General features: G+C 46.3%; 2 protein-coding genes across 2 annotated transcripts in view; both read left to right on the top strand.

Annotated features, from left to right (window-relative positions):
• On the top strand, positions 1–23,320 carry LOC119959602 (gastrula zinc finger protein XlCGF26.1-like; the record flags this gene model as incomplete). The annotated part of the gene is made up of 2 exons (XM_038787779.1): positions 1–1,105; positions 22,503–23,320. Coding segments are annotated over 2 exons (1,776 nt in total), but the record flags the coding sequence as incomplete, so codon positions are not given.
• Positions 1–24,477, top strand: part of LOC119959603 (zinc finger protein 774-like) — a 1,152,970-nt gene that overhangs the window by 13,320 nt on the left and 1,115,173 nt on the right. The window lies entirely within an intron of this gene.

A 24,477-nucleotide genomic window follows, 5' to 3' on the forward strand; every position in this document is an offset into this window, starting at 1 on the left:
CACACTGGGGAGAGGCCATTCATCTGCTCTGAGTGTGAGAAGGGATTCATTGATTTATCCACCCTGCGGAAACACCAGCGAGTTCACACTGGGGAGAGGCCATTCACCTGCTCCAAGTGTGGGAAGGGATTCACTCAAGCATCCAACCTGCAGAAACACCAGCAAGTTCACAGTGTGGAGCGGCCATTCACCTGCTCTCAGTGTGGGAAGGGATTCACACGGTTATTCAATCTGCAGACACATCAGCGAATTCACACTGGGGAGAGGCCGTTCACCTGCTCTCAGTGTGGGAAGGGATTTATTGATTTATCCACCCTACAGAAGCATCAGCGAATTCACACTGGGGAGAGGCCATTCATCTGCTCTCTGTGTGGGAAGGGATTCATTGATTCATCCACTCTGCGGAAACATCAGCGAATTCACACTGGGGAGAGGCCATTCACCTGCTCTCAGTGTGGGAAGGGATTCATTGCTTCATCGATCCTGCGGAAACATCAGCGAGTTCACACTGGGGAGAGGCCATTCACCTGCTCTCGGTGTGGGAAGGGATTCATTGATTCATCGATCCTGCGGAAACATCAGCGAGTTCACACTGGGGAGAGGCCATTCACCTGCTCTCACTGTGGGAAGGGATTCGCACAGTTATCCAACCTGCAGACACACCAGCGAGTTCACACTGGGGAGAGGCCATTCAACTGCTCCGTCTGTGGGAATGGATTCACACAGTTATCCAGTCTGCAGACACATCAGCGAGTTCACACTGGGGAAAAGCCATTCACCTGCTCTCAGTGTGGGAAGGGATTCACTTGGTTATCCAGCCTGCGGAGCCATCAGCGAGTTCACACCGAGGAGACGTCAATCACCTGCTCTCAGTGTGGGGAGAGTTTCAGTGATTTATCCAGCCTGCAGACACACCAGCGAGTTCACACTGGGGAGAAGCCATTCACCTGCTCTCAGTGTGGGAAGGGATTTATTGATTCATCCGTCCTGCGGAAACATCAGCGAGTTCACACTGGGGAGAAACCATTCACCTGTTCCCTCTGTGGGAATGGATTCACACAGTTATCCAGTCTGCAGACACACCAGCGAGTTCACACTGGAGAGAGTCCATCGACCTACTCTTAAGTGTGGGAAGAGATTAGATAGAAACATAGAAAATAGGAGCAGGAAGAGGCCATTTGGCCCTTTGCGCCTGCTCTGCCATTCATTATGATCATGGTTTATCATCTAACTTAATAGCTTAATCCCGATTTCCCCTCAACATCCTTTAATCCCCTTTGCCCTCAGTGCTATATTGAACTGTTTCCTGAAAACATACAATGTATTGGCCTCAACTATTTCCTGTGGTAACAAATTCCACAGGCTCACCACTCTCTGGATGAAGAAATGTCTCCTCATCTCTGTCCTAAATTGGGGCAGCACGGTGGCACAGTGGGTTAGCCCTGCTGCCTCACAGCGTCGAGGTCCCAGGTTCGATCCCAGCTCTGGGTCATTGTCCGTGTGGCGTTTGCACATTCTCCCCATGTCTGCGTGGGTTTCGCCCCCACAACCCAAAGATGTGTAGGTTAGGTGGATTGACCACGTTAAATTGCCCCTTAATTTGAAAAAATTAATTGGGTACTCTAAATTTAAAAAACGATCTATGTCCTAAATGGTCTCCCCGTATCCTCAGATTGTGACCTCTGGTTCTCTACACTCCCACCATCGTGAAAGTCTTTCCTACATCTACCCTGTCAAGTCCTGTTAGAATTTTATAGGTTTCAATGAGATCCCCCCCCCCTCATTCTTATCAATGCCAGCAAATACAAACCAAATTGATTCAGTCTCTCATGCAACTGTCCCACCATGCTAGGAATCAGCTTGGAAAACCTGCGCTGCGATCCCTCTGGAGCAAGAACATCCTTCCTCAGATTCAGAGACCAAATCTGCAAACAATATTCTCACCAAGACCCTGCATAATTGCAGCAAGATATCCCCGTTTCTGTACTCTAATCCGCTCGCAATGAAGGCTAGCATATCATTTGTCTTCTTTACCGCCTGCTGTAGCTGCATGCTTACCTTCAGTGACTGGTGTACGAGGATACCCAGGTCTCGTTGCACATTCCCTTCTAATTCATGACCATTCAGATAATAGTCTACTTTCTCGTTTTTGCTACCTAACTGGATAACCTCGCATTTCTCCAAATTATACTACATCTGCCATTCATTTGTCCACTCACTCAACTTGTCCCAATCATACTGAAGGATCTCTGCAGCTCATCCTCCCACGCAACTTGCATCATCTGCAAATTTGGAGATATTGCATTTTGTTCCCTCATCTGAATCGTTAATATATAGGGTGACACAGTGGTTAGCACTGCTCCCTCATGGAGCTGAAGACGAGGGTTCAATCCTGGCCCTGGATCACTGTCCATGTGGAGAGAAGTTCTCCCCCTGTTTGTGTGGGTCTCACCCCGATAAACCAATGATGTGCATGGTACATGAATAGTTTTTGAACCAGTTTTCTGACCATCTCAATACACTACCCCAAATCCCATGTGCTTTAATTTTACACGCTAATCTTTTGTGCGGGACTTTGTCAAAAGCCATCCGAGAGTCCAAATATACCACATCCACTGGCTCCCCCTCATCAACTCTACAAGTTACACCCTTGAAGAATTCAGTAGATTTGTCAAGCATGATTTCCTCTTCATAAATCCATGCTGACTCTGTCCGATCCTGCCACTGGTTTTGAAGTGCTTTGCTTTAAAATCTTTGATAATGGATTCTAAAATTTTCTCCACTGCCGATGTCAGGCTTACTGGTCTATAATTCCCTGTTTTCTCTCTGTATCCTTTTTAAATAGTCGAATTTCACAAACCACCCTCCAATCTGCAGGAATTGTTCCAGGGTCGATAGAATCCTGGAAGATGACCACCAATGCATCCACTATTTCGAGAGCCTGAAGTACTTTGGTCGCAGATTATCAGGACCTGGGGATTTATCAGCCTTCAATCCCATCAATTTCCCCAACAGCATTTTTTTACTAATATTGATCTTCAGTTCCTCCCTCTCACTAAATCCTGCGTTTCCCCAACATTTCTGGTATCTGATTTGTGGCTTCATTTGTGAAGACAGAACCAAAGTATGTATTTATTTGCTCAGCCATTTCTTTGTTCCCTATTATACATTCCCCTGTTTCTGATTGTAAGGAACCTACATTTGTCTTCACCAATCTTTTTCTCTTCACATACCGACAGAAACTTTTACAATCAGTCTAATTTCCTGTTTTATGCCATTCCCAACATCACCACTGCAGTTTGGGGATTTCTTTACTAATTTATTTCCACCTTGGTGTTTCTCAGCTCTACCCATTCAGATTCCACATTATCGGAGCTAATATCCTTCCTCACTATTGCATTAATTTCCTCTTTAACCAGCGCTGCCACTCCACTGCCTTTTCCTTTTTGTTCAGGCCGTTCACCTGCCCTCAATGTGCGAAGGGATTCATCGCTCTTTCTGAGACACCAACAAATTCACAACTGATTACAGGGATTGGATTGTGCTGTTATTGTTTCTGTTCTCAATTACACCCAGGACTGCATTTTGCTCATTCTGTTGGTCAATGGGGATGGTCAGAGGGTTTCTTTCTGCTGGACTGGCTGGTCTCACGGCTTCTCCCCCAGTGGGCTGATTCTCTCTGAGCCTTCTTGCAAATTCCTGGTCTCACATTTCACAAGGATCAAAAAGAGAAAGGGTGTTTGGAGATTAGAAGATGTTTCATTACCATTTCTGTTTGGAAACCCCAAAAATCATGCCACATTGCCATGAACATGGGCTATGGTGGTTACATGGTTCTTTTGTTTAATTTATTTTGGTGCTTCTCACTGAAGAAAACTATCAGGGTGTGAGGGGCAAGTTGTCTGAGGTGCACTGGGAAACTACATTGAATAGTATGGTGGGAGACAGGCAATCATTAATATTTAAGGAATTATTACAGATTTACACTCGGATCGGTTAGCTCAGTTGGCTGGATGGCTGGTTTGTGCTGAGTGACACCAACAGCACAGGTTAAATTCCCATAGCGGCTGAGGTTAGCCATGGTCTGTGTCAGTATTTATGCTCCGCATGAGCCTCCCCCATCAGCCGATACAGACATACATCCCCTCATGTGTGTATCTAGCTTTACGTTTAATGTATTCATGCTGTTCCCTTTTCCACTCGTTGTGGTAACGAGTTCCACATTCTCACCACTCGCTGGGTAAAGAGGTTTCTACTGAAATTCCTGTTGGATTATTGAATCCCTTCATAATCTGAAAGATGTCCATCAGGTCACCCATCAGTCTTATCTTTTCCAGAAAAAAGCAGCCCCAGCCTTTCCTGAGCGTTAAATGCTCTCAGTTCTGTATATTATGAATCTTTGTTGCACCTTATCCAGTGCCTCTATTTCTTTTTTCTAAATGGAGATCACCAATGTTGACAGAGCTCCCAGTGTAGTCTAACCCTGATTCTAAACAAGTTGAACATTTCCTCCGTGCTTTTCAATTCTATCCCCTTAGAATGGAACCCTATATATGGGTCCCACACTTTAGGAAAGATGTGAAATTCTAAGTTAGGGTATAGAGGACATTAACGAGAATGGCACCAGAGATGAGGGACTCCAGTTAGTTGGAGTGACTGGAGCAGCTGAATTTCTCTCCTGAGATCACAGCATCTGGAGGGTGGGGAATGGGGCCATTCAGCCCTTTGAGACCATGCCGGCTCTCTGGAGCAAGCCAGTCTGTCCATTGCCCCATTCCTCGAATCCCTGTGGGTTTATTTCTCACAGTGCCTGTCCAATTTCCCATTGAAATCTTTCCATCATTTCTGCATCTCCAGGGCGGCATGTGGTGCAGTGGATAGCACTGGGACTGCGGTGCTGTGGACCCGGGTTCAAATCCCGGCCCTGGGTTACAGTCCGTGTGGAGTTTGCACATTCTCCCCATGTCTGCGTGGGTTTCACCTCCACAACCCAAAAGATGTGCAGGATAGGTGGATTGGCCACGCTAAATTGCCCCTTGATTAGAAAAAGAAATTGGGTATTCTAAATTTATTTAAAAAAAGAAAAAAAATCTCTGCATCTCTGACCCTCATAGGCAGTAGGTTCCAGGTTGTTACCACTCGCTTTACATATACACAAGGCTCCTGGAGCATAGAGGAGTCTATTTGGCCCATTTTTCCCATGCCAGCTCTTTGTACAGCGACCCATTTAATCCCAGAGTTCGACGATTTTGTTTTCTTTTTCAGAATGCATCATATTCCCTTTTGGAAGTTACAGTCCAATCCGATTCCAGCACCATTTATGGACAGTGCATTACAAATCACAACAACTCGCTGTGTTTTTTTTTTAGAACAGTACAGCACAGAACAGGCCCTTCGGCCCTCGATGTTGTGCCGAGCCATGATCACCCTACTCAAACCCACGTATCCACCCTATACCCGTAACCCAACAACCGCCCCCTTAACCTTACTTTATAGGACACTACGGGCAATTTAGCATGGCCAATCCACCTAACCCGCACATCTTTGGACTGTGGGAGGAAACCGGAGCACCCGGAGGAAACCCACGCACACACGGGGAGGACGTGCAGACTCCGCACAGACAGTGACCCAGCCGGGAATCGAACCTGGGACCCTGGAGCTGTGAAGCATTTATGCTAACCACCATGCTACCATGCTGCCCTTGTTTTACAACAAATAATTGCATATGGTGTGTCTGGAATTTCACGGAGTATTTAAAATGGTGTCAACACCATGGTTATTACACAAAATTAAGACTCCAAACTTTATCAATGATTCTAGTGAAGTCACTTGAGTGTAATACATCCTAATTTGCGAACAATTAGAACAAATGTACATTTCTGTAAAACCTCACTCCCATTTGACCTTCTAAAGTGTTTTAAAGCCAATGGAGTACTTTTGAAACATATTCACTGTTGTAATGTAGGAAGCTGTAAGTACGCATGTGTGATCACATTTAGTTTTAAAATTGTTATTTTCATAGTGTATTCACTGTCATTAGTAACAAGGTCAAGGAAGCCCTTTGATACCTCGAACATGTGGCTTCCTGCAGCCATTTCACCTTCTGTACCTTTTCTATATTAGCTATGTATTGATTTCATCGCAAAAAAACAATAATTAAATTAATGATTATTCAGTCGTGAACATTGATCATCATTAGTGAATTGGTGTATTGGGTAATTATATTGTAAAGACTAGATCTTTATTTTAAAAAATAATACGATCAACCAAAATGTTTCCAGAAACTGCAGAGCTATCAGAATTTGTTTAAAAAAATAAATAAATTTATAATTTTGTGAAGTTACAAGACATCATATTCTGCCAAGACTGTGTGGGCCAGGCAGTGGAGTAATGGTATTGTTACTGGGCTAGTAATCCAGAGACCCAGGTTAATGCTCTGGGGATCTGGGATCGAATCTGCCTGTGACAGATATTGAAATTGAATAAAAGTCTCAAATTCAAAGGTAATGATGACATTGTGGATTGTTGTAAAAACCCGCCTGGTTCACAAATGTCCTTTTGGAAATCTGCTCTCCTTATGTGGCCTAGCCTACACATGACTCCAGATCCACAGCAATGTTGTGGTTGACTTGAACGTGTCTCCTGAAATAGCCTCACAAGACACGCAGTTCAGGGGCAATTTGAATGAGCAGTAAATGCTGGCCCAGCCAGTGACCCCCAACTCTCATGAATGAATAATTTTTAAGGCGGCTCATTGTTCAATCTGAAGACGAGTAAGAAACTGTCTCTTGGTTAGATTTGATTTATTGTCACGTGTATCGAGGTACAGTGAACAGTATTGTTCTGCATACAGTCCAGACAGATTGTTCCATACATGAAAAAACAAAGTGCGGATCTTGGCAGTTTGCTCAGTTTACAAAAGAATTTAATGACTTTGTAGACGTAGTTTATATTTTAATCACCACCCAAAACAAATTGAACATAGAACAGTCGAATGGTAATGTGTCCTCAAATAGACAGACATGAATTGGGGGAAATGGCAGAGATTTAACTGAACCATATTTTTGAAAAATTCGGCCTTCATGATGGAGAAACAGGAAAAGCCACTGAGGGAGATGAGAAAATCCAGGCTCAGTGCGGATTTGCTGTCACCCCTCCTTTCTTATACATGAACGGGATTTCGGCTGCAGAACGTTTCACACCAAAACACGGGTCAAATATAAGCGACAGATAATTCTCAATTCACTCCCATTTAACTATGTTTGACATTGTTCAAAAGCTGGGGGGGCAATTTAGCGTGGCCAATCCACCTAACTTGCACATCTTTGGGTTGTGGGGGAAACCCATGCAGACACGTGGAGAATGTGCAAACTCCACACTGACAGTAACCCAGGGCTGGGATACAAACCCAGGTCCTCAGCGCCGTGAGGCTGCAATGCTAACAACTGTGTCAAATGCCACCCTAAATCCTTCCTATATATGGTGTGGCGATGCTGGCGTCGGACTGGGGTAGGCACGGAAAGGAGTCTTCCAACACCAGGTTAAAGTCCAACAGGCTTGGAATCACTACCTTTCGGAGCACAGCTCCTTCCACAGGTAAATGAAGAGGTGGGTTCCACAAACACATATATAGAAAAATTCAATGATGTGAGATGGTACTTTGAATGCGAGTCTTTGCAGGTAATTAAGTCTTTACAGGTCCATACGGTGCGACTGGAGAGAGGGATAATCACAGGTTAAAGAGGGGTGAATTGTCTCAAGCCAGGACAGTTGGTAGGATTTCCTGAGAACAGGACAGATAGTGGGGGGGTGAATGTAATGCGACATGAATCCAAGGTCCCGGCTGCGGCCATAGTCATGTGTGCGGAACTTGGCTATCAGTTTCTGCTCAGCGATTCTGCATTGCCATGCGTCCTGAAGGCTGTCTTGAAGAACGCTTACTCGAAGATCAGAGGCTGATTGCCTTTGACTGCTGAAGTGTTCCCCGATTGGAAGAGAACATTCCTGCCTGCCGATTGTCGTGCAGTGGTTTAGCTCAGTGGGCTAGACAGCTGGTTTGTGATGCAGAACAAGGCCAGCAGCGTGGGTTCAATTCCTGTACCAGCTTACCCAAACAGGCGCCAGAATGTGGCAACTAGGGGATTTTCACAGTAACTTCATTCAGCGTCTGCATGGTCTCGCCAACGTACCATGCCTCGGCATATCCTTTCCTGCAGCGTATGAGGTTGACAACGTTGGCCGAGTCACCACGAGTATGTACCGCGTATCCGGTGGGTGGTGTTCCCGCGTGTAATGGTGGTACCCATGTTGATGAGCGGGCACATCTTGCAGAGGTTGCCATGGCAGGGTTGTGTGGTGTCGTGGTCGCTGTTCTCCTGAAGGCTGGGTAATTTACAATGGTCTGTTCGAAGTTGCGTGGTTGTTTGAAGGCACGTAGTGGGGGTGTGGGGATGGCTTTGGCAAGATGTTCATTTTCATCAATGATGTGTTGAAGGCTGCGAAGGTGATGTCATAGTTTTTCCACTCCAGGGAATTCATCAGGCAAATGAGGCTCTGGGAGTTCTTCCACAGACCCCAGGATGCCTACAGCGAACCCAATGAGACAACCAGTGAAACGGAACAGCAGACCGAGAGATCTGTGGAAGATCCAGCCAGCAGGAAGGACTGGAAAACCCGACCCATTGAACCAATCCAACCAGCTGATTCTGCTGCTCCTCTTGCACGAAACCACTCAGTAAAACTGCCTCGAAAGTCCTTTTTTGTCCAAATTCTGAACTCACATCTTTCTCCTCTTTTCCTGCTATCTCCCATCATGCTCTATCAGAGCTCGTCTTGTCTCTGATACTTACCCTTTGCTCCTTTGGCTCGATTCTCATTAAACTGTTGAACATCCAACTTCCACATGTTTCCACGGTGTCTCCATGGTGTCAGTGTCTTTATGCATTTCCTCTTTAGACAATCAAGTGAAGCTCCGTCCTCACACAGAACACGTGTATGGTTTCTTCCCTTAGTGAATGGTGTGGTGTTATTTCGGGCTGTAACTGGTTAAAGCGCTTTCCACAGTCCGTCCACTGGAACACACTCACTCAGGTGCGTGTGTGTCTTGGTGCTTTTCTAGTCACACGTATGTTTGAAATATTTTCCCACAAACAGAACAAACATTTTTCATTCCACATTCATAGTCTGAGGACATTCAGGTCCTGATTAATTAAGTGATACTGCCGGATCTTAATGTGATATTTGGTTTGTTTCCTGTCTGAAAATCCTCTCCTAATGTCCTGGAAAAGGAGTTTACAAAGGCCACACTATCAGTACAAGATAGAAATTCAGAGCAGACAATTCCAGTTTCTGGGGAACAGTTTTTCTCTCTTCTTTCGCCAAATCTGTAAATCTCCATTCCACACACTCTCCCTCCTCCCTGGGGCTGAAAACCAAATAAAGTATTAGATCATTATTTTTGTACCTTTTTACCAAAGTTATATAATTAGAGGTAAGAATATGCTTTATAAGTCACTTCATTCCTGTACCAGCCTCCCCGAACAGGCGCTGGAATGTGGCAACTAGGGGCTTTTCACAGTAACTTCATTTGAAGCCTACTTGTGACAATAAGCAATTTTCATTTTCACTTCATTTCATTCATGACTTGTGACAGACTTTAATCTGAATCATCCTGACTGAGCAGACAGAATAACAAATGTTAACCTTGTGTCCAGAACTGACTGTGTGGAGATTTGATGAGCAATTGCAAAGGTTGTTTCTCCAAATCTTCCAGGGTTTCCTTTGTTTAACCTCTCCCTCTTGAACTAAGTTATACCAGATATCAGACTCAGGGCCCATTCTGGTTCTCTTCCTGTTGACTAAATAACTTCAATCAAATATGGAGAAGACTGAATCCACTGTTCGGTCCCTGCTCCAATCTCCATTCCTGACATACCGACTCTATCCCTCTCCCTGGCAACAGTCTGAGACTTAGCCAGTCTCTTTGTAAACTTGGTTTCACATTTGATCCCAATATGAGCTTCTGACCTCATAGAATGTACAGTGCGGAAGGCCATTCGGCCCGTTGAACTGCACTGGCCCTTGGAAAGAGCACCCTAGCTAAGCCCACACCTCCACTTATCCCTGTAACCCCCTAACCTTTTTAGATACTAAGGCAATTTACCATCTTCACCTCCCGATTCGACAATTCCATTACACACCTGGCTGCTCTCCCAGTCTACCTCTGGAAACTTAAAGCCATCCAAAAGCCTGCGATCCATGTCTTAATTCACAGCAAGTTCCTTTCCCCTATGATCCCTGTGCTCCGATACGTGCATTCGCTCCCAGTCAATTCTCACCCTTGTTTTCAAATCCCTCCATGGACTTGTCTCTTCCTGTGTCTGTCATCTCCTCCAGCTCCACAACCCCCTGAGATATCTGCACAGCTCTGATCCTGGACTCTTGCACACCCCCATTCTAATTACTCCGCCATAGTTTTCAGTTCCCTCGGCCCCAAGCACTGAATTCCCTCCTTGAACCTCCCTGTCTCCACCTCACTTACCTCCTTTCAGACTCTTTAAAACTCACCTCTTTGACCAAGTTTTTGGTCACCTGCCCTAATATCTCCTTTTGTGTCTGGGTGTCTAACGTTGTTTATGATGTTCCTGTGAAGTTGACTGGGATGATTTATGATGTTAAAGGTGTTATATAAATAGAAGTTGTTGTTGTTGACTGTAACCCTGACCTCCTGTTTTACAATATCCCATTGGTTTCAGAACAAACTCTATCTCTGATGTTTTGCCCCCTGCGTGTTTGCAGCCTCTACAAAGACGGTGGCCGTTAACTCAGGCCTGTCACCGGGAGCAGGCCGCAGCTGTCCCCTCGCTCGATGCAAACCCGGGCCCGGAAACTTCTTATTGGGGTTTGGAGCCTCCACCGGGTTTCAGTGAAACCTGCCACTTCGCGGCTCTGCCAGAGACCTGCTCCTTTTGCGGCCTGGTGGAGACCGTGGAGCACGTTTATGTTGTCTGTCCCAGGCTGCACACCCTCTTGGATTTCTCGACGTTGTTGTTGAGGTTTTATTTGCACTTCAGCCCCACGCTCCTGATCTACAGACATCCGGTGTGGCGAGGGGTGGGGAAGGCGGAGGACGGCCTCGTGAACCTGCTCCTGGACATGGCCAAATTAGCCATTTATCGTTCCAGGCAGCGGGCGAGCGAGGGGGTCGTCCAGCCCGACTGTCTGCCCCTCTTCGTGCCTCGTTCGCGGCCGGCTGTCCCTGGAGAGGGAGCATGCGGTGTCCACGGGCACACTGGAAGATTTCCGTGCTCGGTGGGCGCCACAGGGGTTAAATTGCCTTATCTACCCCGATTTTCAGACTCTAATTTCACAGGTTTTAGATAAGTTTCTGATCCCTTTCTTGTTCCATTTGGGTTGTGCTCCACTCGCTGTTTTAGCAGCACCCCCTTCTTTTGTTTTATCCATTATTTACTTTATTTTCTTTTGCTGAGTTATTTTCACACCCAGCATCATGCTAAGGCAGATGCTGGCTTAATCCTGCATATGAACATAAATGTGTAGGTCTCAAAACTCACAAAATCATTTTTAAAAAACGAACATCAACATCAGACATAAACGAAAGTAGTGAAGCCACAAAACAGCTTCAGTGAAACCTCCCGGCCGAGTCCAGCATGGGCACTGCGCATGCCCGAACTCACAATGCCGTGGGAATGATTGACGGCAGCTCTGATCCAATAGGAAGAGAGGGGTGGGCCTGGAGGACCGAGTGGTTTGAGCGGGTCCTCCAACCAATCGGAGTGATTGAGGGGCGGGGTCTGAGCCCGGTCTCCCACGTGAGGTGGAGCATGCGCTGTGCCGAGGACGGTTCAGGATTCAGGCGGTGGGCTGGAGATTCCTGGTCAGATCCCGCTCGGTGAGTCATGAGGGAGGGATGGAGCCGGCGGATGGGTCGGGAGGCTTCATAAACACTCCGTGTCACCCCGAATACGAATCTCGGATTTGCAGTTGAACCGGCGAAAGGTGCTCGGGCTTTTCACCGAGATAGGGCCGGGTGGCCTGGCGCATGCGTACGGAGCGAGAGTCCCGGCTTTGCTCCGCCTCCCATTCACTCTGATTGGCTGGAGGACCAGCCGCTCCCGGTTAGTCCTCCAGCACCGCCCCCTGAGTTGGAGCAAACCCTTCAGCTTCATCCAACAGATAGCCATGATGTGGAGATGCCGGCGTTGGACTGGGGTGAGCACAGTAAGAAGTCTTACAACACCAGGTTAAAGTCCAACAGGTTTGTTTCAAACACGAGCTTTCGGAGCACGGCTCCTTCTTCAGGTGAATGGAAAGGCTTGTTCCAGAAATGTTTATATAGACACAGTCAGAGATGCCCCGGAATGCGAGCACCTGCAGGCAATCAAATCATCAAAGATGCAGAGAGAGAGGTAACTCCAGGTTAAAGAGGTGTGAATTGTCCCAAGCCAGTTCAGTCGGTAGGCCTCTGCAAGTCCAGGCTTGTTGGTGGGGGCCGAATGTAATGCGACATGAATCCCAGATCCCGGTGAGACATCACTGAAACGACTACACGATGACATCAATAAGTTCCATCCCACCATCAAACTCACCATGGACTATTCTCCAAATTCAGTTCCATTCTTGGACACACTCGTCTCCATCAAGGACGGTCACCTCAGCACCTCGCTTTACCGCAAGCCCACAGATAATCTCACGATGCTCCACTTCTCCAGCTTTCACCCGAAACACATTAAAGAAGCCATCCCCTATGGACAAGCCCTCCGTATACACAGGATCTGCTCAGACAAGGAGGAGCGCAACAGACACCTACAGATGCTGAAAGATGCCCTCGTACGAACGGGATATGGCGCTCGACTCATTGATCGACAGTTCCACCGCGCCACAGCAAAAAACCGCACCGACCTCCTCAGAAGACAAACACGGGACACCACTGACAGAGTACCCTTCGTCGTCCAGTACTTTCCTGGGGCGGAGAAACTACGACATCTTCTTCGCAGCCTCCAACACATCATCAGCGAGGATGGACATCTTGCCAAGGTCATCCCCACACCCCCACTACTGGCCTTCAAACAACCGCGCAACCTCAAACAAACCATTGTTTGCAGCAAATTACCCAGCCTTCAGAACAGCAACCACAACACCACAAAACCCTGCCAGGGTAATCTCTGCAAGACATGCCAGATCATCGACATGGACACCACCATTACACGTGGAAACACCACCCACCAGGTACGCGGCGCATACTCGTGCGACTCGACCAATGTAGTCTACCTCATACGCTGCAGGAAAGGATGTCCCGAAGCGTGGTACATTGGCGAGACCATGCAGACACTGCGACAACGAATAAACGGGCATCGTGCGACTATCAACAGGCAGGACTGTTCCCTTCCAGTTGGGGAACACTTCAGCAGTCAAGGACATTCAGCCTCTGATCTCCGGGTCAGCATTCTACAAGGAGGCCTTCAGGAGACGCGACAACGCAAAATTGCTGAGCAAAAACTTATAGCTAAGTTCCGCACGCATGAATGCGGACTCAACCGGGATCTGGGATTCATGTCGCATTACATTCGGCCCCCACCAACAAGCCTGGACTTGCAGAGGCCTACCGACTGAACTGGCTTGGGACAATTCACACCTCTTTAACCTGGAGTTACCTCTCTCTCTGCATCTTTGATGATTTGATTGCCTGCAGGTGCTCGCATTCCGGGGCATCTCTGACTGTGTCTATATAAACATTTCTGGAACAAGCCTTTCCATTCACCTGAAGAAGGAGCCGTGCTCCGAAAGCTCGTGTTTGAAACAAGCCTGTTGGACTTTAACCTGGTGTTGTAAGACTTCTTACTGTGTCCAACAGATAGAACATAGAAACATACAGAACAGAATAGGCCCTTCGGCCCACGATGCTGTGCCCAACCTTTGTCCTAGATTATCATAGAATTTACAGTGCAGAAGGAGGCCACGCGGCCCATCGAGTCTGCACCGGCTCTTGGAAAGAGCACCCTACCCGAGGTTAACACCTCCACCCAACCCCATAACGCAGTAACCACACCCAACAGTAAGGGCAATTTTTGACACTTAAGGGCAATTTATCATGGCCAATCCACTGAACCTGCACATCTTTGGACTGTGGGAGGAAACCAGAGCACCCGGAGGAAACCCACGCACGCACGCACGCACGGGGAGAATGTGCAGACTCCGCACAGACAGTGACCCAAGCCAGGAATCGAAGCTGGGACCCTAGAGCTGTGAAGCAATTGTGCTATCCACAATGCTACTGTGCTGCCCTTAAGAAGAAATTAATCTACACTTCATTATTCTACCATAATCCATGTACCTCTCCAATAGCCGCTTGAAGGTCCCTAATGTTTCCGACTCAACTACTTCCACAGGCAGTGCATTCCATGCCCCCACTACTCTCTGGGTAAAGAACCTACCTCTGACATCCCCCCTATATCTTCCACCATTCACCTTAAATTTATGTCCCCTTGTAATGGTTTGTTCCACCCGGGGAAAAAGTCTCTGACTGTCTACTCTATCTCTTCCCCTGATCATCTTATAAACCTCTATCAAATCATCCCTCATCCTTCTCCGTTCCAATGAGAAAAAGCCTAGCACCCTCAACCTTTCCTCATAAGACCTACTCTCCATTCCAGGCAACATCCTGGTAAATCTCCCTTGCACCTTTTCCAAAGCTTCTACATCCCTCGTAAAATGAGGTGACCAGAACTGCACATAATACTCCAAATGTGGCCTTACCAAGGTTTTGTACAGCTGCATCATCACCCCACAGCTCTTAAATTCAATCCCTCTGCTAATGAACGCTAGCACACCATAGGCCTTCTTTACAGCTCCATCCACTTGAATGGCAACTTTCAAAGATCTATGAACATAAACCCCAAGATCTCTCTGTTCCTCCACAGTGCCAAGAACCCTTCCGTTAACCCTGTATTCCGCATTCATATTTGTCCTTCCAAAATGGACAACCTCACACTTGTCAGTTAAAGTCCAACAGTTTCAAATCACTAGCTTTCGGAGCACTGCTCCTTCCTCAGGTGAATGAAGAGGTATGTTCTAGAAACATATATATAGTCAAAGATGGAAACAATGCTTTGAATGCGAGCATTTGCAGGTAATTAAGTCTTACAGAGACAGGGGTATAGCCTATTTTGCGGGCTACTTGAATAAATGTACATTTCTATATATGGCCTCACGGTAGCATGGTGGTTAGCATCAATGCTTCACAGCTCCAGGGTCCCATGTTCGATTCCCGGCTGGGTCACTGTCTGTGTGGAGTCTGCACGTCCTCCCCGTGTGTGCGTGGGTTTGCTCCGGTTTCCTCCCACAGGCCAAAGATGTGCGGGTTAGGTGGATTGGCCATGCTAAATTGCCCGTAGTGTAAGGTTAATGGGGGGATTGTTGGGTTACGGGTATACGGGTTACGTGGGTTTAAGTAGGGTGATCATTGCTCGGCACAACATCGAGGGCCGAAGGGCCTGTTCTGTGCTGTACTGTTCTATGTTCTATAAAACCTTGCACTGCCACTGGACCCTCTGAAGTCTTTTAAAGCCAATGAAGTACTTTTGAAACATATTCACTGATGTAATGTAAGAAGCTGTAAGTACGCATGTGTAATCACATTTAGTTTTAAAATTGTTATTTTCATAGTGTATTCACTGTCATTGGTAACAAGGTCAAGGAAGCCCTTTTATACCTCTAACACGTGGCTTCCTGCAGCCATTTCCCCTTCTGTACCTTTTCTATATTAACCATGTATTGATTTCATACCATAAAACAATAATTACATTGATGATTATTCAGTGGTGAACATTAATTATCATTAGTGAATTGGTGTATTCGGTAATTATATTGCAAAGGCTAGATCTTTATTTTTAAAAATAACACCTTCAACCAAAATGTTTCCAGAAACTGCAGAGATATCAGAATTTGATTGAAAAAGTAAATTACTCCATAATTTTGTGAAGTTACTGGACATCATATTCTGCCAAGACTGTGTGGGCCAGGCAGTAGAGTAATGGTATTGTTACTGGGCTAGTGATCCAGAGACCCAGATTAATGATCTGGGATCGAATCTGCCTATGATAGATATTGAAATTGAATAAAAGTCTCAAAGTATAAGTCTAATGGTGACATTGTCGATTGTTGTAAAAACCCGTCGTGTCCTTCAGGAAATCTGCTCTCCTTACGTGGTCTGGCCTACACATTACTCCAGATCCACAGCAATGTCATGGTTGATTTGTAAGTGCCCCCTGAAATAGCCTCACAAGACACGCAGTTCAAGGGTAATTGGAATGAGCAGTAAATGCTGGTCCAGCCAGTGACGCCCACCTCCCATGATTGAAGAATTTTGAAGAAGGCTCAGTGAGGTACAGTGAATAGTATTTTTTCCATATAAATTTAGAGTACTGCTCCAATAAAGCTCAAAGGAAACTTGAGAAACAGAACCTCATCCTTGATCAGGCAATTTATCTTTTATTTGTATAAATTTAGAGTACCCGATTATTTTTTTTCCAAATTAAGGGGCCATTTAACATGGCCAATCCGCCTAACGTGCACAATTTTGTGTTGTGGGGTTGAAATCCATGCAGACATGGGGAAATGTGCAAACTCCACACGGACAGTGATCCAGGGCCGGGATTCAAACCCGAGTCCTCGGTCCCGCAGTCCCAGTGCTAACCACTGCGCCATATGGTGCCCTGTATTCATTAAAAATTACTGTATTAATTAGCTAAAAGTCTGCAACAGATGATTAAATAAGTGGTGATCATTAATTGAGTTACAATTAGTGAAACAATTTTTTTAATGCATTGGACGTGGGCGTCGCAGGCTGTGCCAGCATTTATTACCTATCCCTAATTGCCCTTGAGGGCTGGTAAGAGTCAACCACATTGATATGGGTCTGGTGTCACATGTTGACTAGACTGGATAAGGACGGCAGATTTCCCTCCCGAAAATGCATTAGTGAACCAGCTGGTTTCATAGACATTTAATTCCAGAAATGTTATTGAGTTTAAATTCCATCAGCTGTGGTAGTAGGATTCAAACCCGGGTCCCCAGATCATTATCCTGGGTTTATGGATGACTAGTCCAGCCACAATACCACTACACCACTGCCTCCTCACTGCGTAACTGGTTAAAGCTCTTTCCACAGTCAGTTCACTGGAACACACTCACTCGGGTGTGTGTTGTGTAGGTCTCAGTGCTTTTCCAGCCACACTGATGTTTCCACAGTCAGTTCACTGGAACTCTCTCACTCGGGAGTGTGTTGTGTGGGTCTCAGTGCTTTTCCAGCCACACTGATGTTTCCACAGTCAGTTCACTGGAACTCTCTCACTCGGGTGTGTGTTGTGTGAGTCTCGGGCTTTTCCAGTCACACTGATGTTTGAAATCTTTTCTCATTGAGAACAGAGAAACGTTTCACCTGCCACATTCGAAGGATGATATTTAGGGCCTGATGAATCAACTGACTTCTGTCCGAACTTGATGCAATATTTAGTCTCAATTTACCGAATACAAACCTTCTATTGTCCCGTAAAAAGAGTTTACAAAACTACGGTACTGAGGACCCGGGTTTGAAACCCGGCCCTGGGTCAATGTCCGTATGGAGGTTCTGTTACTCGAGTTTCCTTTGAGCTTTACTAGAGCAGTGCAGGAGGCTGTGGACAGAGTGGGAGTGGGGCAGGGAATTAAAATATTAAAATGATCAGAAGCTCAGGATTATGTTTGCAGACTGAATGGTGATGTTCCACAGTTACCCAATCCAGATTTAATCTCAGTGTAGGGAAGACCAAATCGGGAGCAGTGAATACACAACACTGGATGGCAAGAAGTACAAATAAATCACGGTCACCTGGAAAGTGTGTTTGGAATCCTGGAATATGGGAAGGAAGGCGATGAACTGGTGGTTGTTCCATCTGTTGTTTCTGCATGGAAATGGTTTACAGTGATGTTCATAATAACACATGAAATGGAAGCTGGGGGAGCCTAGATGGCTCCTCGAGCCACTGCATTTCTTGCTGGCTGTAACCTGCCCGTTCAGGCATCATTCTGATATACTTTCCTGTATCTTCCCCAGTCCTTCCAGATCCATTTTATGATATGGATACATTAGCTCAACAATCCTGTGAACTAATTTAGTCTGGCCCAGTGTCACCGAGCTGAAATCCAGTCTTTCTCTGACACATTATTCTTAATGCCATAACTGACAGGTTAAGAGTTTAGCAGTAAGTGGAAGAGGCAAGTTTGTAGATGCTCTGCAGAGTTACAGACTGGCTCGTTGGATCTTGTTCTGTCCCATCTTACATTCAGCTAACAGTAAAATGACTAAAATGCTGCAACATACAGGCATTTGTGGACAACAGTGAGTTTGCTGCTCAGATTAGTTAAAGTCTCCATATTGTAAAATGGATCTCGAAGGACTGGAGAAGATGCAGGAAAAGATATTTGAATTATGCCTGAACTGGCAGGTTATACCCAGCAAGAAAGATTGGATAGGGCATCACCTTTTCTTTGGAAAAGGGAATGAAGGATAGCCTGATCCTGCAAGATTATGAAAAGGTTTGATATGCTAGACAAGTGGAAGATGTTTCCACTGGATAAGAATAAATATGAGTTAGTCATTAATTAATTAAGTGCAGTTCAGAGGGAGATCACTCATACACTTCATGTGTGCAAAGAAATGGAGCCGGTGGGTAGCCGGAGAGTAATAGAAGCTGCGGAGTGACTTGGGGAGGCTTCAGAAAAACCCTGTGGAGGCTTCAACTCCCGAGTAAAATGTTAACGGTCCCGTCTCAAACAGCACCGAACAGAGTGAGAGCTGAGCGGTGACAGGCCCGGGTTACCGGCTGCCACCTTTACAGAGGACAAGGTGCCACAGGGCACATGTGCTGCGTGCCCGGACCGGTTGCCAACTTTCCCAGATTGACTGACTTGAGTCTCCAGGGTTTGATTTTATTCATTTGTGGGAGTCACTGGCTGGGCCAACATTTATTGCCCATCCCTAATTTCCCTCAAACTGAGTGGCTGGCTCGGCCATCTCGGAGGGCATTTAAAGAGTCAACCACATTGCTGTGGTTTGGAATCGTGTCTGTGTGACCAGGTAAGGATGGCAGATTTTCTTTTCTATTCATTCACGGGATGTGGGAGTCGCTGGCTGGGCCAGCATTCACTGCCCAGCCCTAATTACCCTTGAACTGAGTGTATCTCAGAGGGCATTTTAAGAGTCAACAAGCTGACTGTGGATCTGGAGTCACGTGTCGGGCACACCAGGTAAGGATAGAAGATTTCCTTCACTGTAGGACATCAGCGAACTAGGTGGCTCTTTGCAACAACCAGCAATGGTTTCATGGTCACCACTGGACTTTCAATGAATTCAAAATTTTACTTTCTGGCTTGGTGAGATTCATGTCTGGGAAATCATTAGGACAGTAAAGAAGATTTTTTTTTGTAATTTTCTTTTAACATTTCTCTTAAGCGGATATAAAAATATTGAAAACGGGATAAAGGTTGATTGGCTGACAGTCAATCACTGTCCTGTAAGGTAATGAGTCCTTTTGCTTCCCAATTGGCCGAGGAAGGCAGTGTGTCACAAGGATGGATGTATTGACCGATTAATGGCTGGAGGATGGGGGCAGGTCATGTGATCAAACCTCCAGGAATACATTTAATCAAATTTGGCGAGGAGAGAATGTTGTGAATTTCTATCCTAAACTGACAGTGAGGTTTCTGTAAATTTACAGGATACTGGAAGTGGAGGTTTAACAGACGGGAAACACAAACCAAACGTCACATTGCGATCTGACAGAGTCACTCGATTCATCAGAACCTGAATTTCAGCAGCATCTGGGTGTGGAAGGTAAAAGGTTTGTCTGTTCTGTCTGTGAGGGAAGATTTAAGGTCTCAGTGTGACTGGAAAAGCCCCGAGATTCACAAACCCTGGTTAGACCAAACCTGGAGAACTGTGTTCAGTTCTGGGCAACAAACCTGAGGAAGGATAGAATGGCCTCGGAGGGAGTGCAGCACAGATTTACCTGAGTGATATCTGAACCTCCCGGGGATAAATTACAAAACGAGATTACACAAAAGAGTCAGAGACATGATGACACAGAGAATGGCATTCGGCCCATTGAATCCATGCTAGCTCTCTGGAGCAATCCAGTCAGTGCCATTCTCCTGCTCCATCCCTGTCTCCTCGCAGGTTTATTTCCCTCAAATCCAATTTCCTTTTGAAATCAAATGATTCATTGTGACTATTTTCAAACTCTCTCACAGGCAAAAAGTTTCAGGTCATTGCCGCTCGCTGTGTAAAAGCATATATCTCCTATTACCTCATATCTCCTGTACCTTTTACATACAAACTAGGAACAGGCCACTCGGCCCCTCAAGCCTGATCAGCATTCAATAAGATTGCGGCTGATCTCATTCTAACCTCAATTTATAACCTCAACATTCTAACCTCAACTGAGGGGCTGTTTAGCACAGGGCTAAATCGCTGGCTTTGAAAGCAGACCAAGGCAGGCCAGCAGCATGGTTCGATTCCCATAACAGCCTCCCCGAACAGGCGCAGGTATGTGGTGACTAGGGGCTTTTCACAGTAACTTCATTGAAGCCTACTCGTGACAATAAGTGATTTTCACTTCATTTTTTTTCATTTCCACTCCACTTTCCTGCCGACCCCGATAACCTTTCACCCCCTTGCCCATCAAGAATCTATCCAGCTCTGCCTTAAACATATTCAAGGACTTTGCTTCCACTGCCTTTTAAGAAGTCTTACAACACCAGGTTTAAAGTCCAACAGGTTTGTTTCAAACCTGTTGAACTTTAACCTGTTGTTGCAAGACTTCTAACTGTGCTCACCCCAGTCCAACGTTGTCATCTCCACATCATGACTGCCTTTTAAGGATGCAAGTTCCAAATTCTTACAACCCTCAAGAGAATAAAAAATCCACCTCTCCATCTGAAATGGGGGCCCCTTATTTTGCAACAGTGTCCCCCTTGTTCCAGATTCTCCCACAAGAGGAAACATCCTCTCCACATTGACCCTGTCAATACCCATCAGGATCTTTTATAGTTCAATCCAGGTTTTACCCAAAACTTTTAATCTGTGTTCCGACTGCTTGTACGATCAATGAATGGAAACAGTTTCTTTGCCCACCTGAATGAAATCTTGACAATCTTGAGTCCCTAAATCAAATCTCTCCTCAACATCCTTTGCTGGAACCATTCTGGTAAATCTCCTCTGCATCTTCTCCAAGAACCTTCACTTCCTTCCTTTTTTTTAAATTTTAGAGTATCCAATTCATTTTTTTCCAATTAAGGGGCAATTCAGCGTGGCCAATCCACCTAGCCTGTACATCTTTAGGTTGTGGGTGCAAAACCCACACAAACACAGGGAGAATGTGCAAACTTTACACGGACAGTGACCTGGAGCTGGGATCGAACCTGGGACTTCGGCGCCGTGAGGCAGCAGGGCTAACTTTCTGCACCAATGTGCTGCCCACTTCACATCCTTCCTGAAGCATGGTGACCCGAGCTTCATAGAATTCCTACAGTGCAGAATCATAGAATTCACAGTGCAGAAGGAGGCATTTCAGCCCATCAGGTCTGCACTGGCCCTTGCAGAGAACCCTCCTTCAACTTAAGCCCACGCCTCCACACTGTCCCCGGAACCCAGTGACCCCAACTAACCTTTGGACACTAAGGGACAATTTAGCTTGGTCAATCCACCTAACCTCCACATCTTGGGACTGTGGGAGGAAACCCGAGCAGATATGGGGAGAAAGTGCAAACTCCAGACATAGTCACTGAGACTCGAATTGTACCCGGGACCATGGAGCTGTGAGGCAGAAGAGCTAACCACTATGCCACCAGAAGCACAGTTTCAGCATCAATATTTCAGTTTCTGAAGCTCAAGGTCGAATATACTTTGCCAACTACTGTCTCAATATGTCTTGTAGACATACAAAATCCCTCTTCACCTCTTTCTCCTCCCAAAGAGGCCAGTAGGGTGTTTATAACAATCCAGCAGTTTTCATGGTCACTTTGTCCCAGTGCCGGCCCCACAAATGACCAGAATCATTCAGCAATTTCACAACCTGCCTTTGTGTTTTTGTGGGGTCTCTCTCATTCCCTATTTTCTGTTTTTAAATCAGTTTCACAGGGTGTTCGAAGGGGAGGCTTCAAAGACCAGAAACTCAAACCAAGCATCACGTCAGGATATGACAGAGTCCTCAATTTATCATATCCTGAATATCAGCGGATTTTGAACATGGAAGGAACAAGCATCATTGACAGTGGGGAGAAACCTTACTTGATTTGTGTGTGTGGACGAGGATTCGCTCTGTCATCAGGCCTCACAGGCCACAAATGCAGTCACACTGAGGGGAAACCACGGAAATGTGCGGACTGTGGGAAAGGATTCATTTCCCCATCCAAGCTGGAAGCCCATCGACGTAGTCACACTGGAGAGAGACCATTCACCTGCTCCAGGTGTGGGAAGGGATTCATTGTTTCATCGGCTCTGCAAAATCACCAGCGAATTCACACTGGGGAGAGACCGTTCGCCTGCTCCACGTGTGGGAAGAGATTCACCCAATCATCCACTCTGTCCACACACCAGCGAATTCACACTGGAGAGAGACCGTTCACCTGCTCAGATTGTGGGAAGGAATTCACTCGTTCATCCCACCTGCTGAGACACCAGCGAATTCACATCGGGGAGACGCCATTCACCTGCTCCAAGTGTGGGAAGGGATTCAGTGATTCATCCACCCTGCAGAAGCACCAGCAAGATCACTCCAGGGAGAAACCACTCGCCTGCTCAGAGTGTGGGAAGGGATTTACTATTTCATCCGACCTGCTGAGTCACCAGCGAGTTCACACTGATGAGAGACCGTTTCAATGTCCAGACTGCGGGAATAGCTATAAAACGTCTGGAAATCTGACACGCCATCAACGTGTTCACACTGACGAGAGACCGTATAGGTGCTCTCACTGCGGGACTGGGTTCACACAATCAATTCAGCTCACTATACATCAGCGAACCCACACTGGGGAGAGGCCATTCACCTGCTCCGAGTGTGGGAAGGGATTCACTGCTTCATCCTCCCTACTGAGACACCAACGAGGCCACAAGTAAGGGCTGCAATTGGGTTTTGATGTTCCTCACGTTCAGGACTGAACCATGTTCATTTGGGTCTCTTTCTGCTGATAACAGACTTCAGCCCATGTACAGGGGCTAATATTCTGGCTAAAAGTCAAATAAATTAGATTTGTGTGAAATACACAGTGTGTTGAAACTTTTTAATATCTCTGACACAAGTTATTTCCTTTTGAAGTACTCTCGCTCTCCCCTGTCTCTTCCATCCTCACCTCCAACAAGAAGTGAGAGGAGCTTGTGGAGCTTCTTTGTGACTGAGATTGAGTCAATCCGATCAGCTGCCTCTGCTGCTTCCCTCCCTTCCACGAGCCCACCGGACCATACTGTCTATAAATGTCATCCTTGCCCAAGCCCTGAACCCACATCTTTCTCTAGTTTCTCTCCCATCTCCCCTCATGCCCTCTCAGAGCTCATCTTGTCCAGGAGACCCAGCTCCTGCTCCATCGACCCTATTCCCACTGAGCTACTGATCAGCCAACTACCCTGTGTCCATGGATATTGTCAGCATTTCTCTCTCTTTAGGTACTGTCCCTCTGTCCTTCAAATCTGCCATCATCACCCCCTCCGCAATAAAACAAACCTTGACCCTGCCATCCTTACAAATTACTGCCCCATCTTCAACCTCCCTCTTCCCTCAAAACTCTTTGAACATGTTGCCACCTCCCAAATCCTTATCCATCTTTCCCAGAACTCCCATGTTTGAATCCCTTGAATCAGGTCCTTACCCTGTCACAGTTGTGAAATACAAGAGATAAACAGTGGTTAGCACAGTGAAGCAACATTGCTGATGTCAGGGAAATACCACCAGACAGACCCATCGGAGGAGACAGAGAGAGAAAATCCTACAGAATCATAGAATTCACAGTGCAGAAGGAGGCCATTCGGCCCATCGAGCCTGCACCGGCCGTTGGAAAGAGCACCCTACTTAAGCCCATGCCTCCACCCTATCCCCGTAACCCAGTAACCCCACCTAAACATTTTTGGTAGCACAGTGGTTAGCACCATTGCTTCACAGCTCCAGGGTCCCAGGTTCAATTCCCAGCTTGGGTCACCGTTTGTGTGGGGTCTGCACATTCTCCCTGCGTCTGCGTGGGTTTCCTCCGGGTGCTCCAGTTTCCTCCCACAAGTCCGGAAAGACGTGCTGTTAGGTAATTTGAACATTCTGAATTCTCCCTCTGTGTATCCGAACAGGTGCCGGTATGTGGCGACTCGGGGCTTTCCACAGTAACTTCATTGCAGTGTTAATGTAAGCCGTCTTGTGACAGTAAAGATTACTATAATAT

Source organism: Scyliorhinus canicula, unplaced genomic scaffold (assembly GCF_902713615.1).
Source record: "Scyliorhinus canicula unplaced genomic scaffold, sScyCan1.1, whole genome shotgun sequence".
Taxonomy (NCBI): Eukaryota; Metazoa; Chordata; class Chondrichthyes; order Carcharhiniformes; family Scyliorhinidae; genus Scyliorhinus; species Scyliorhinus canicula.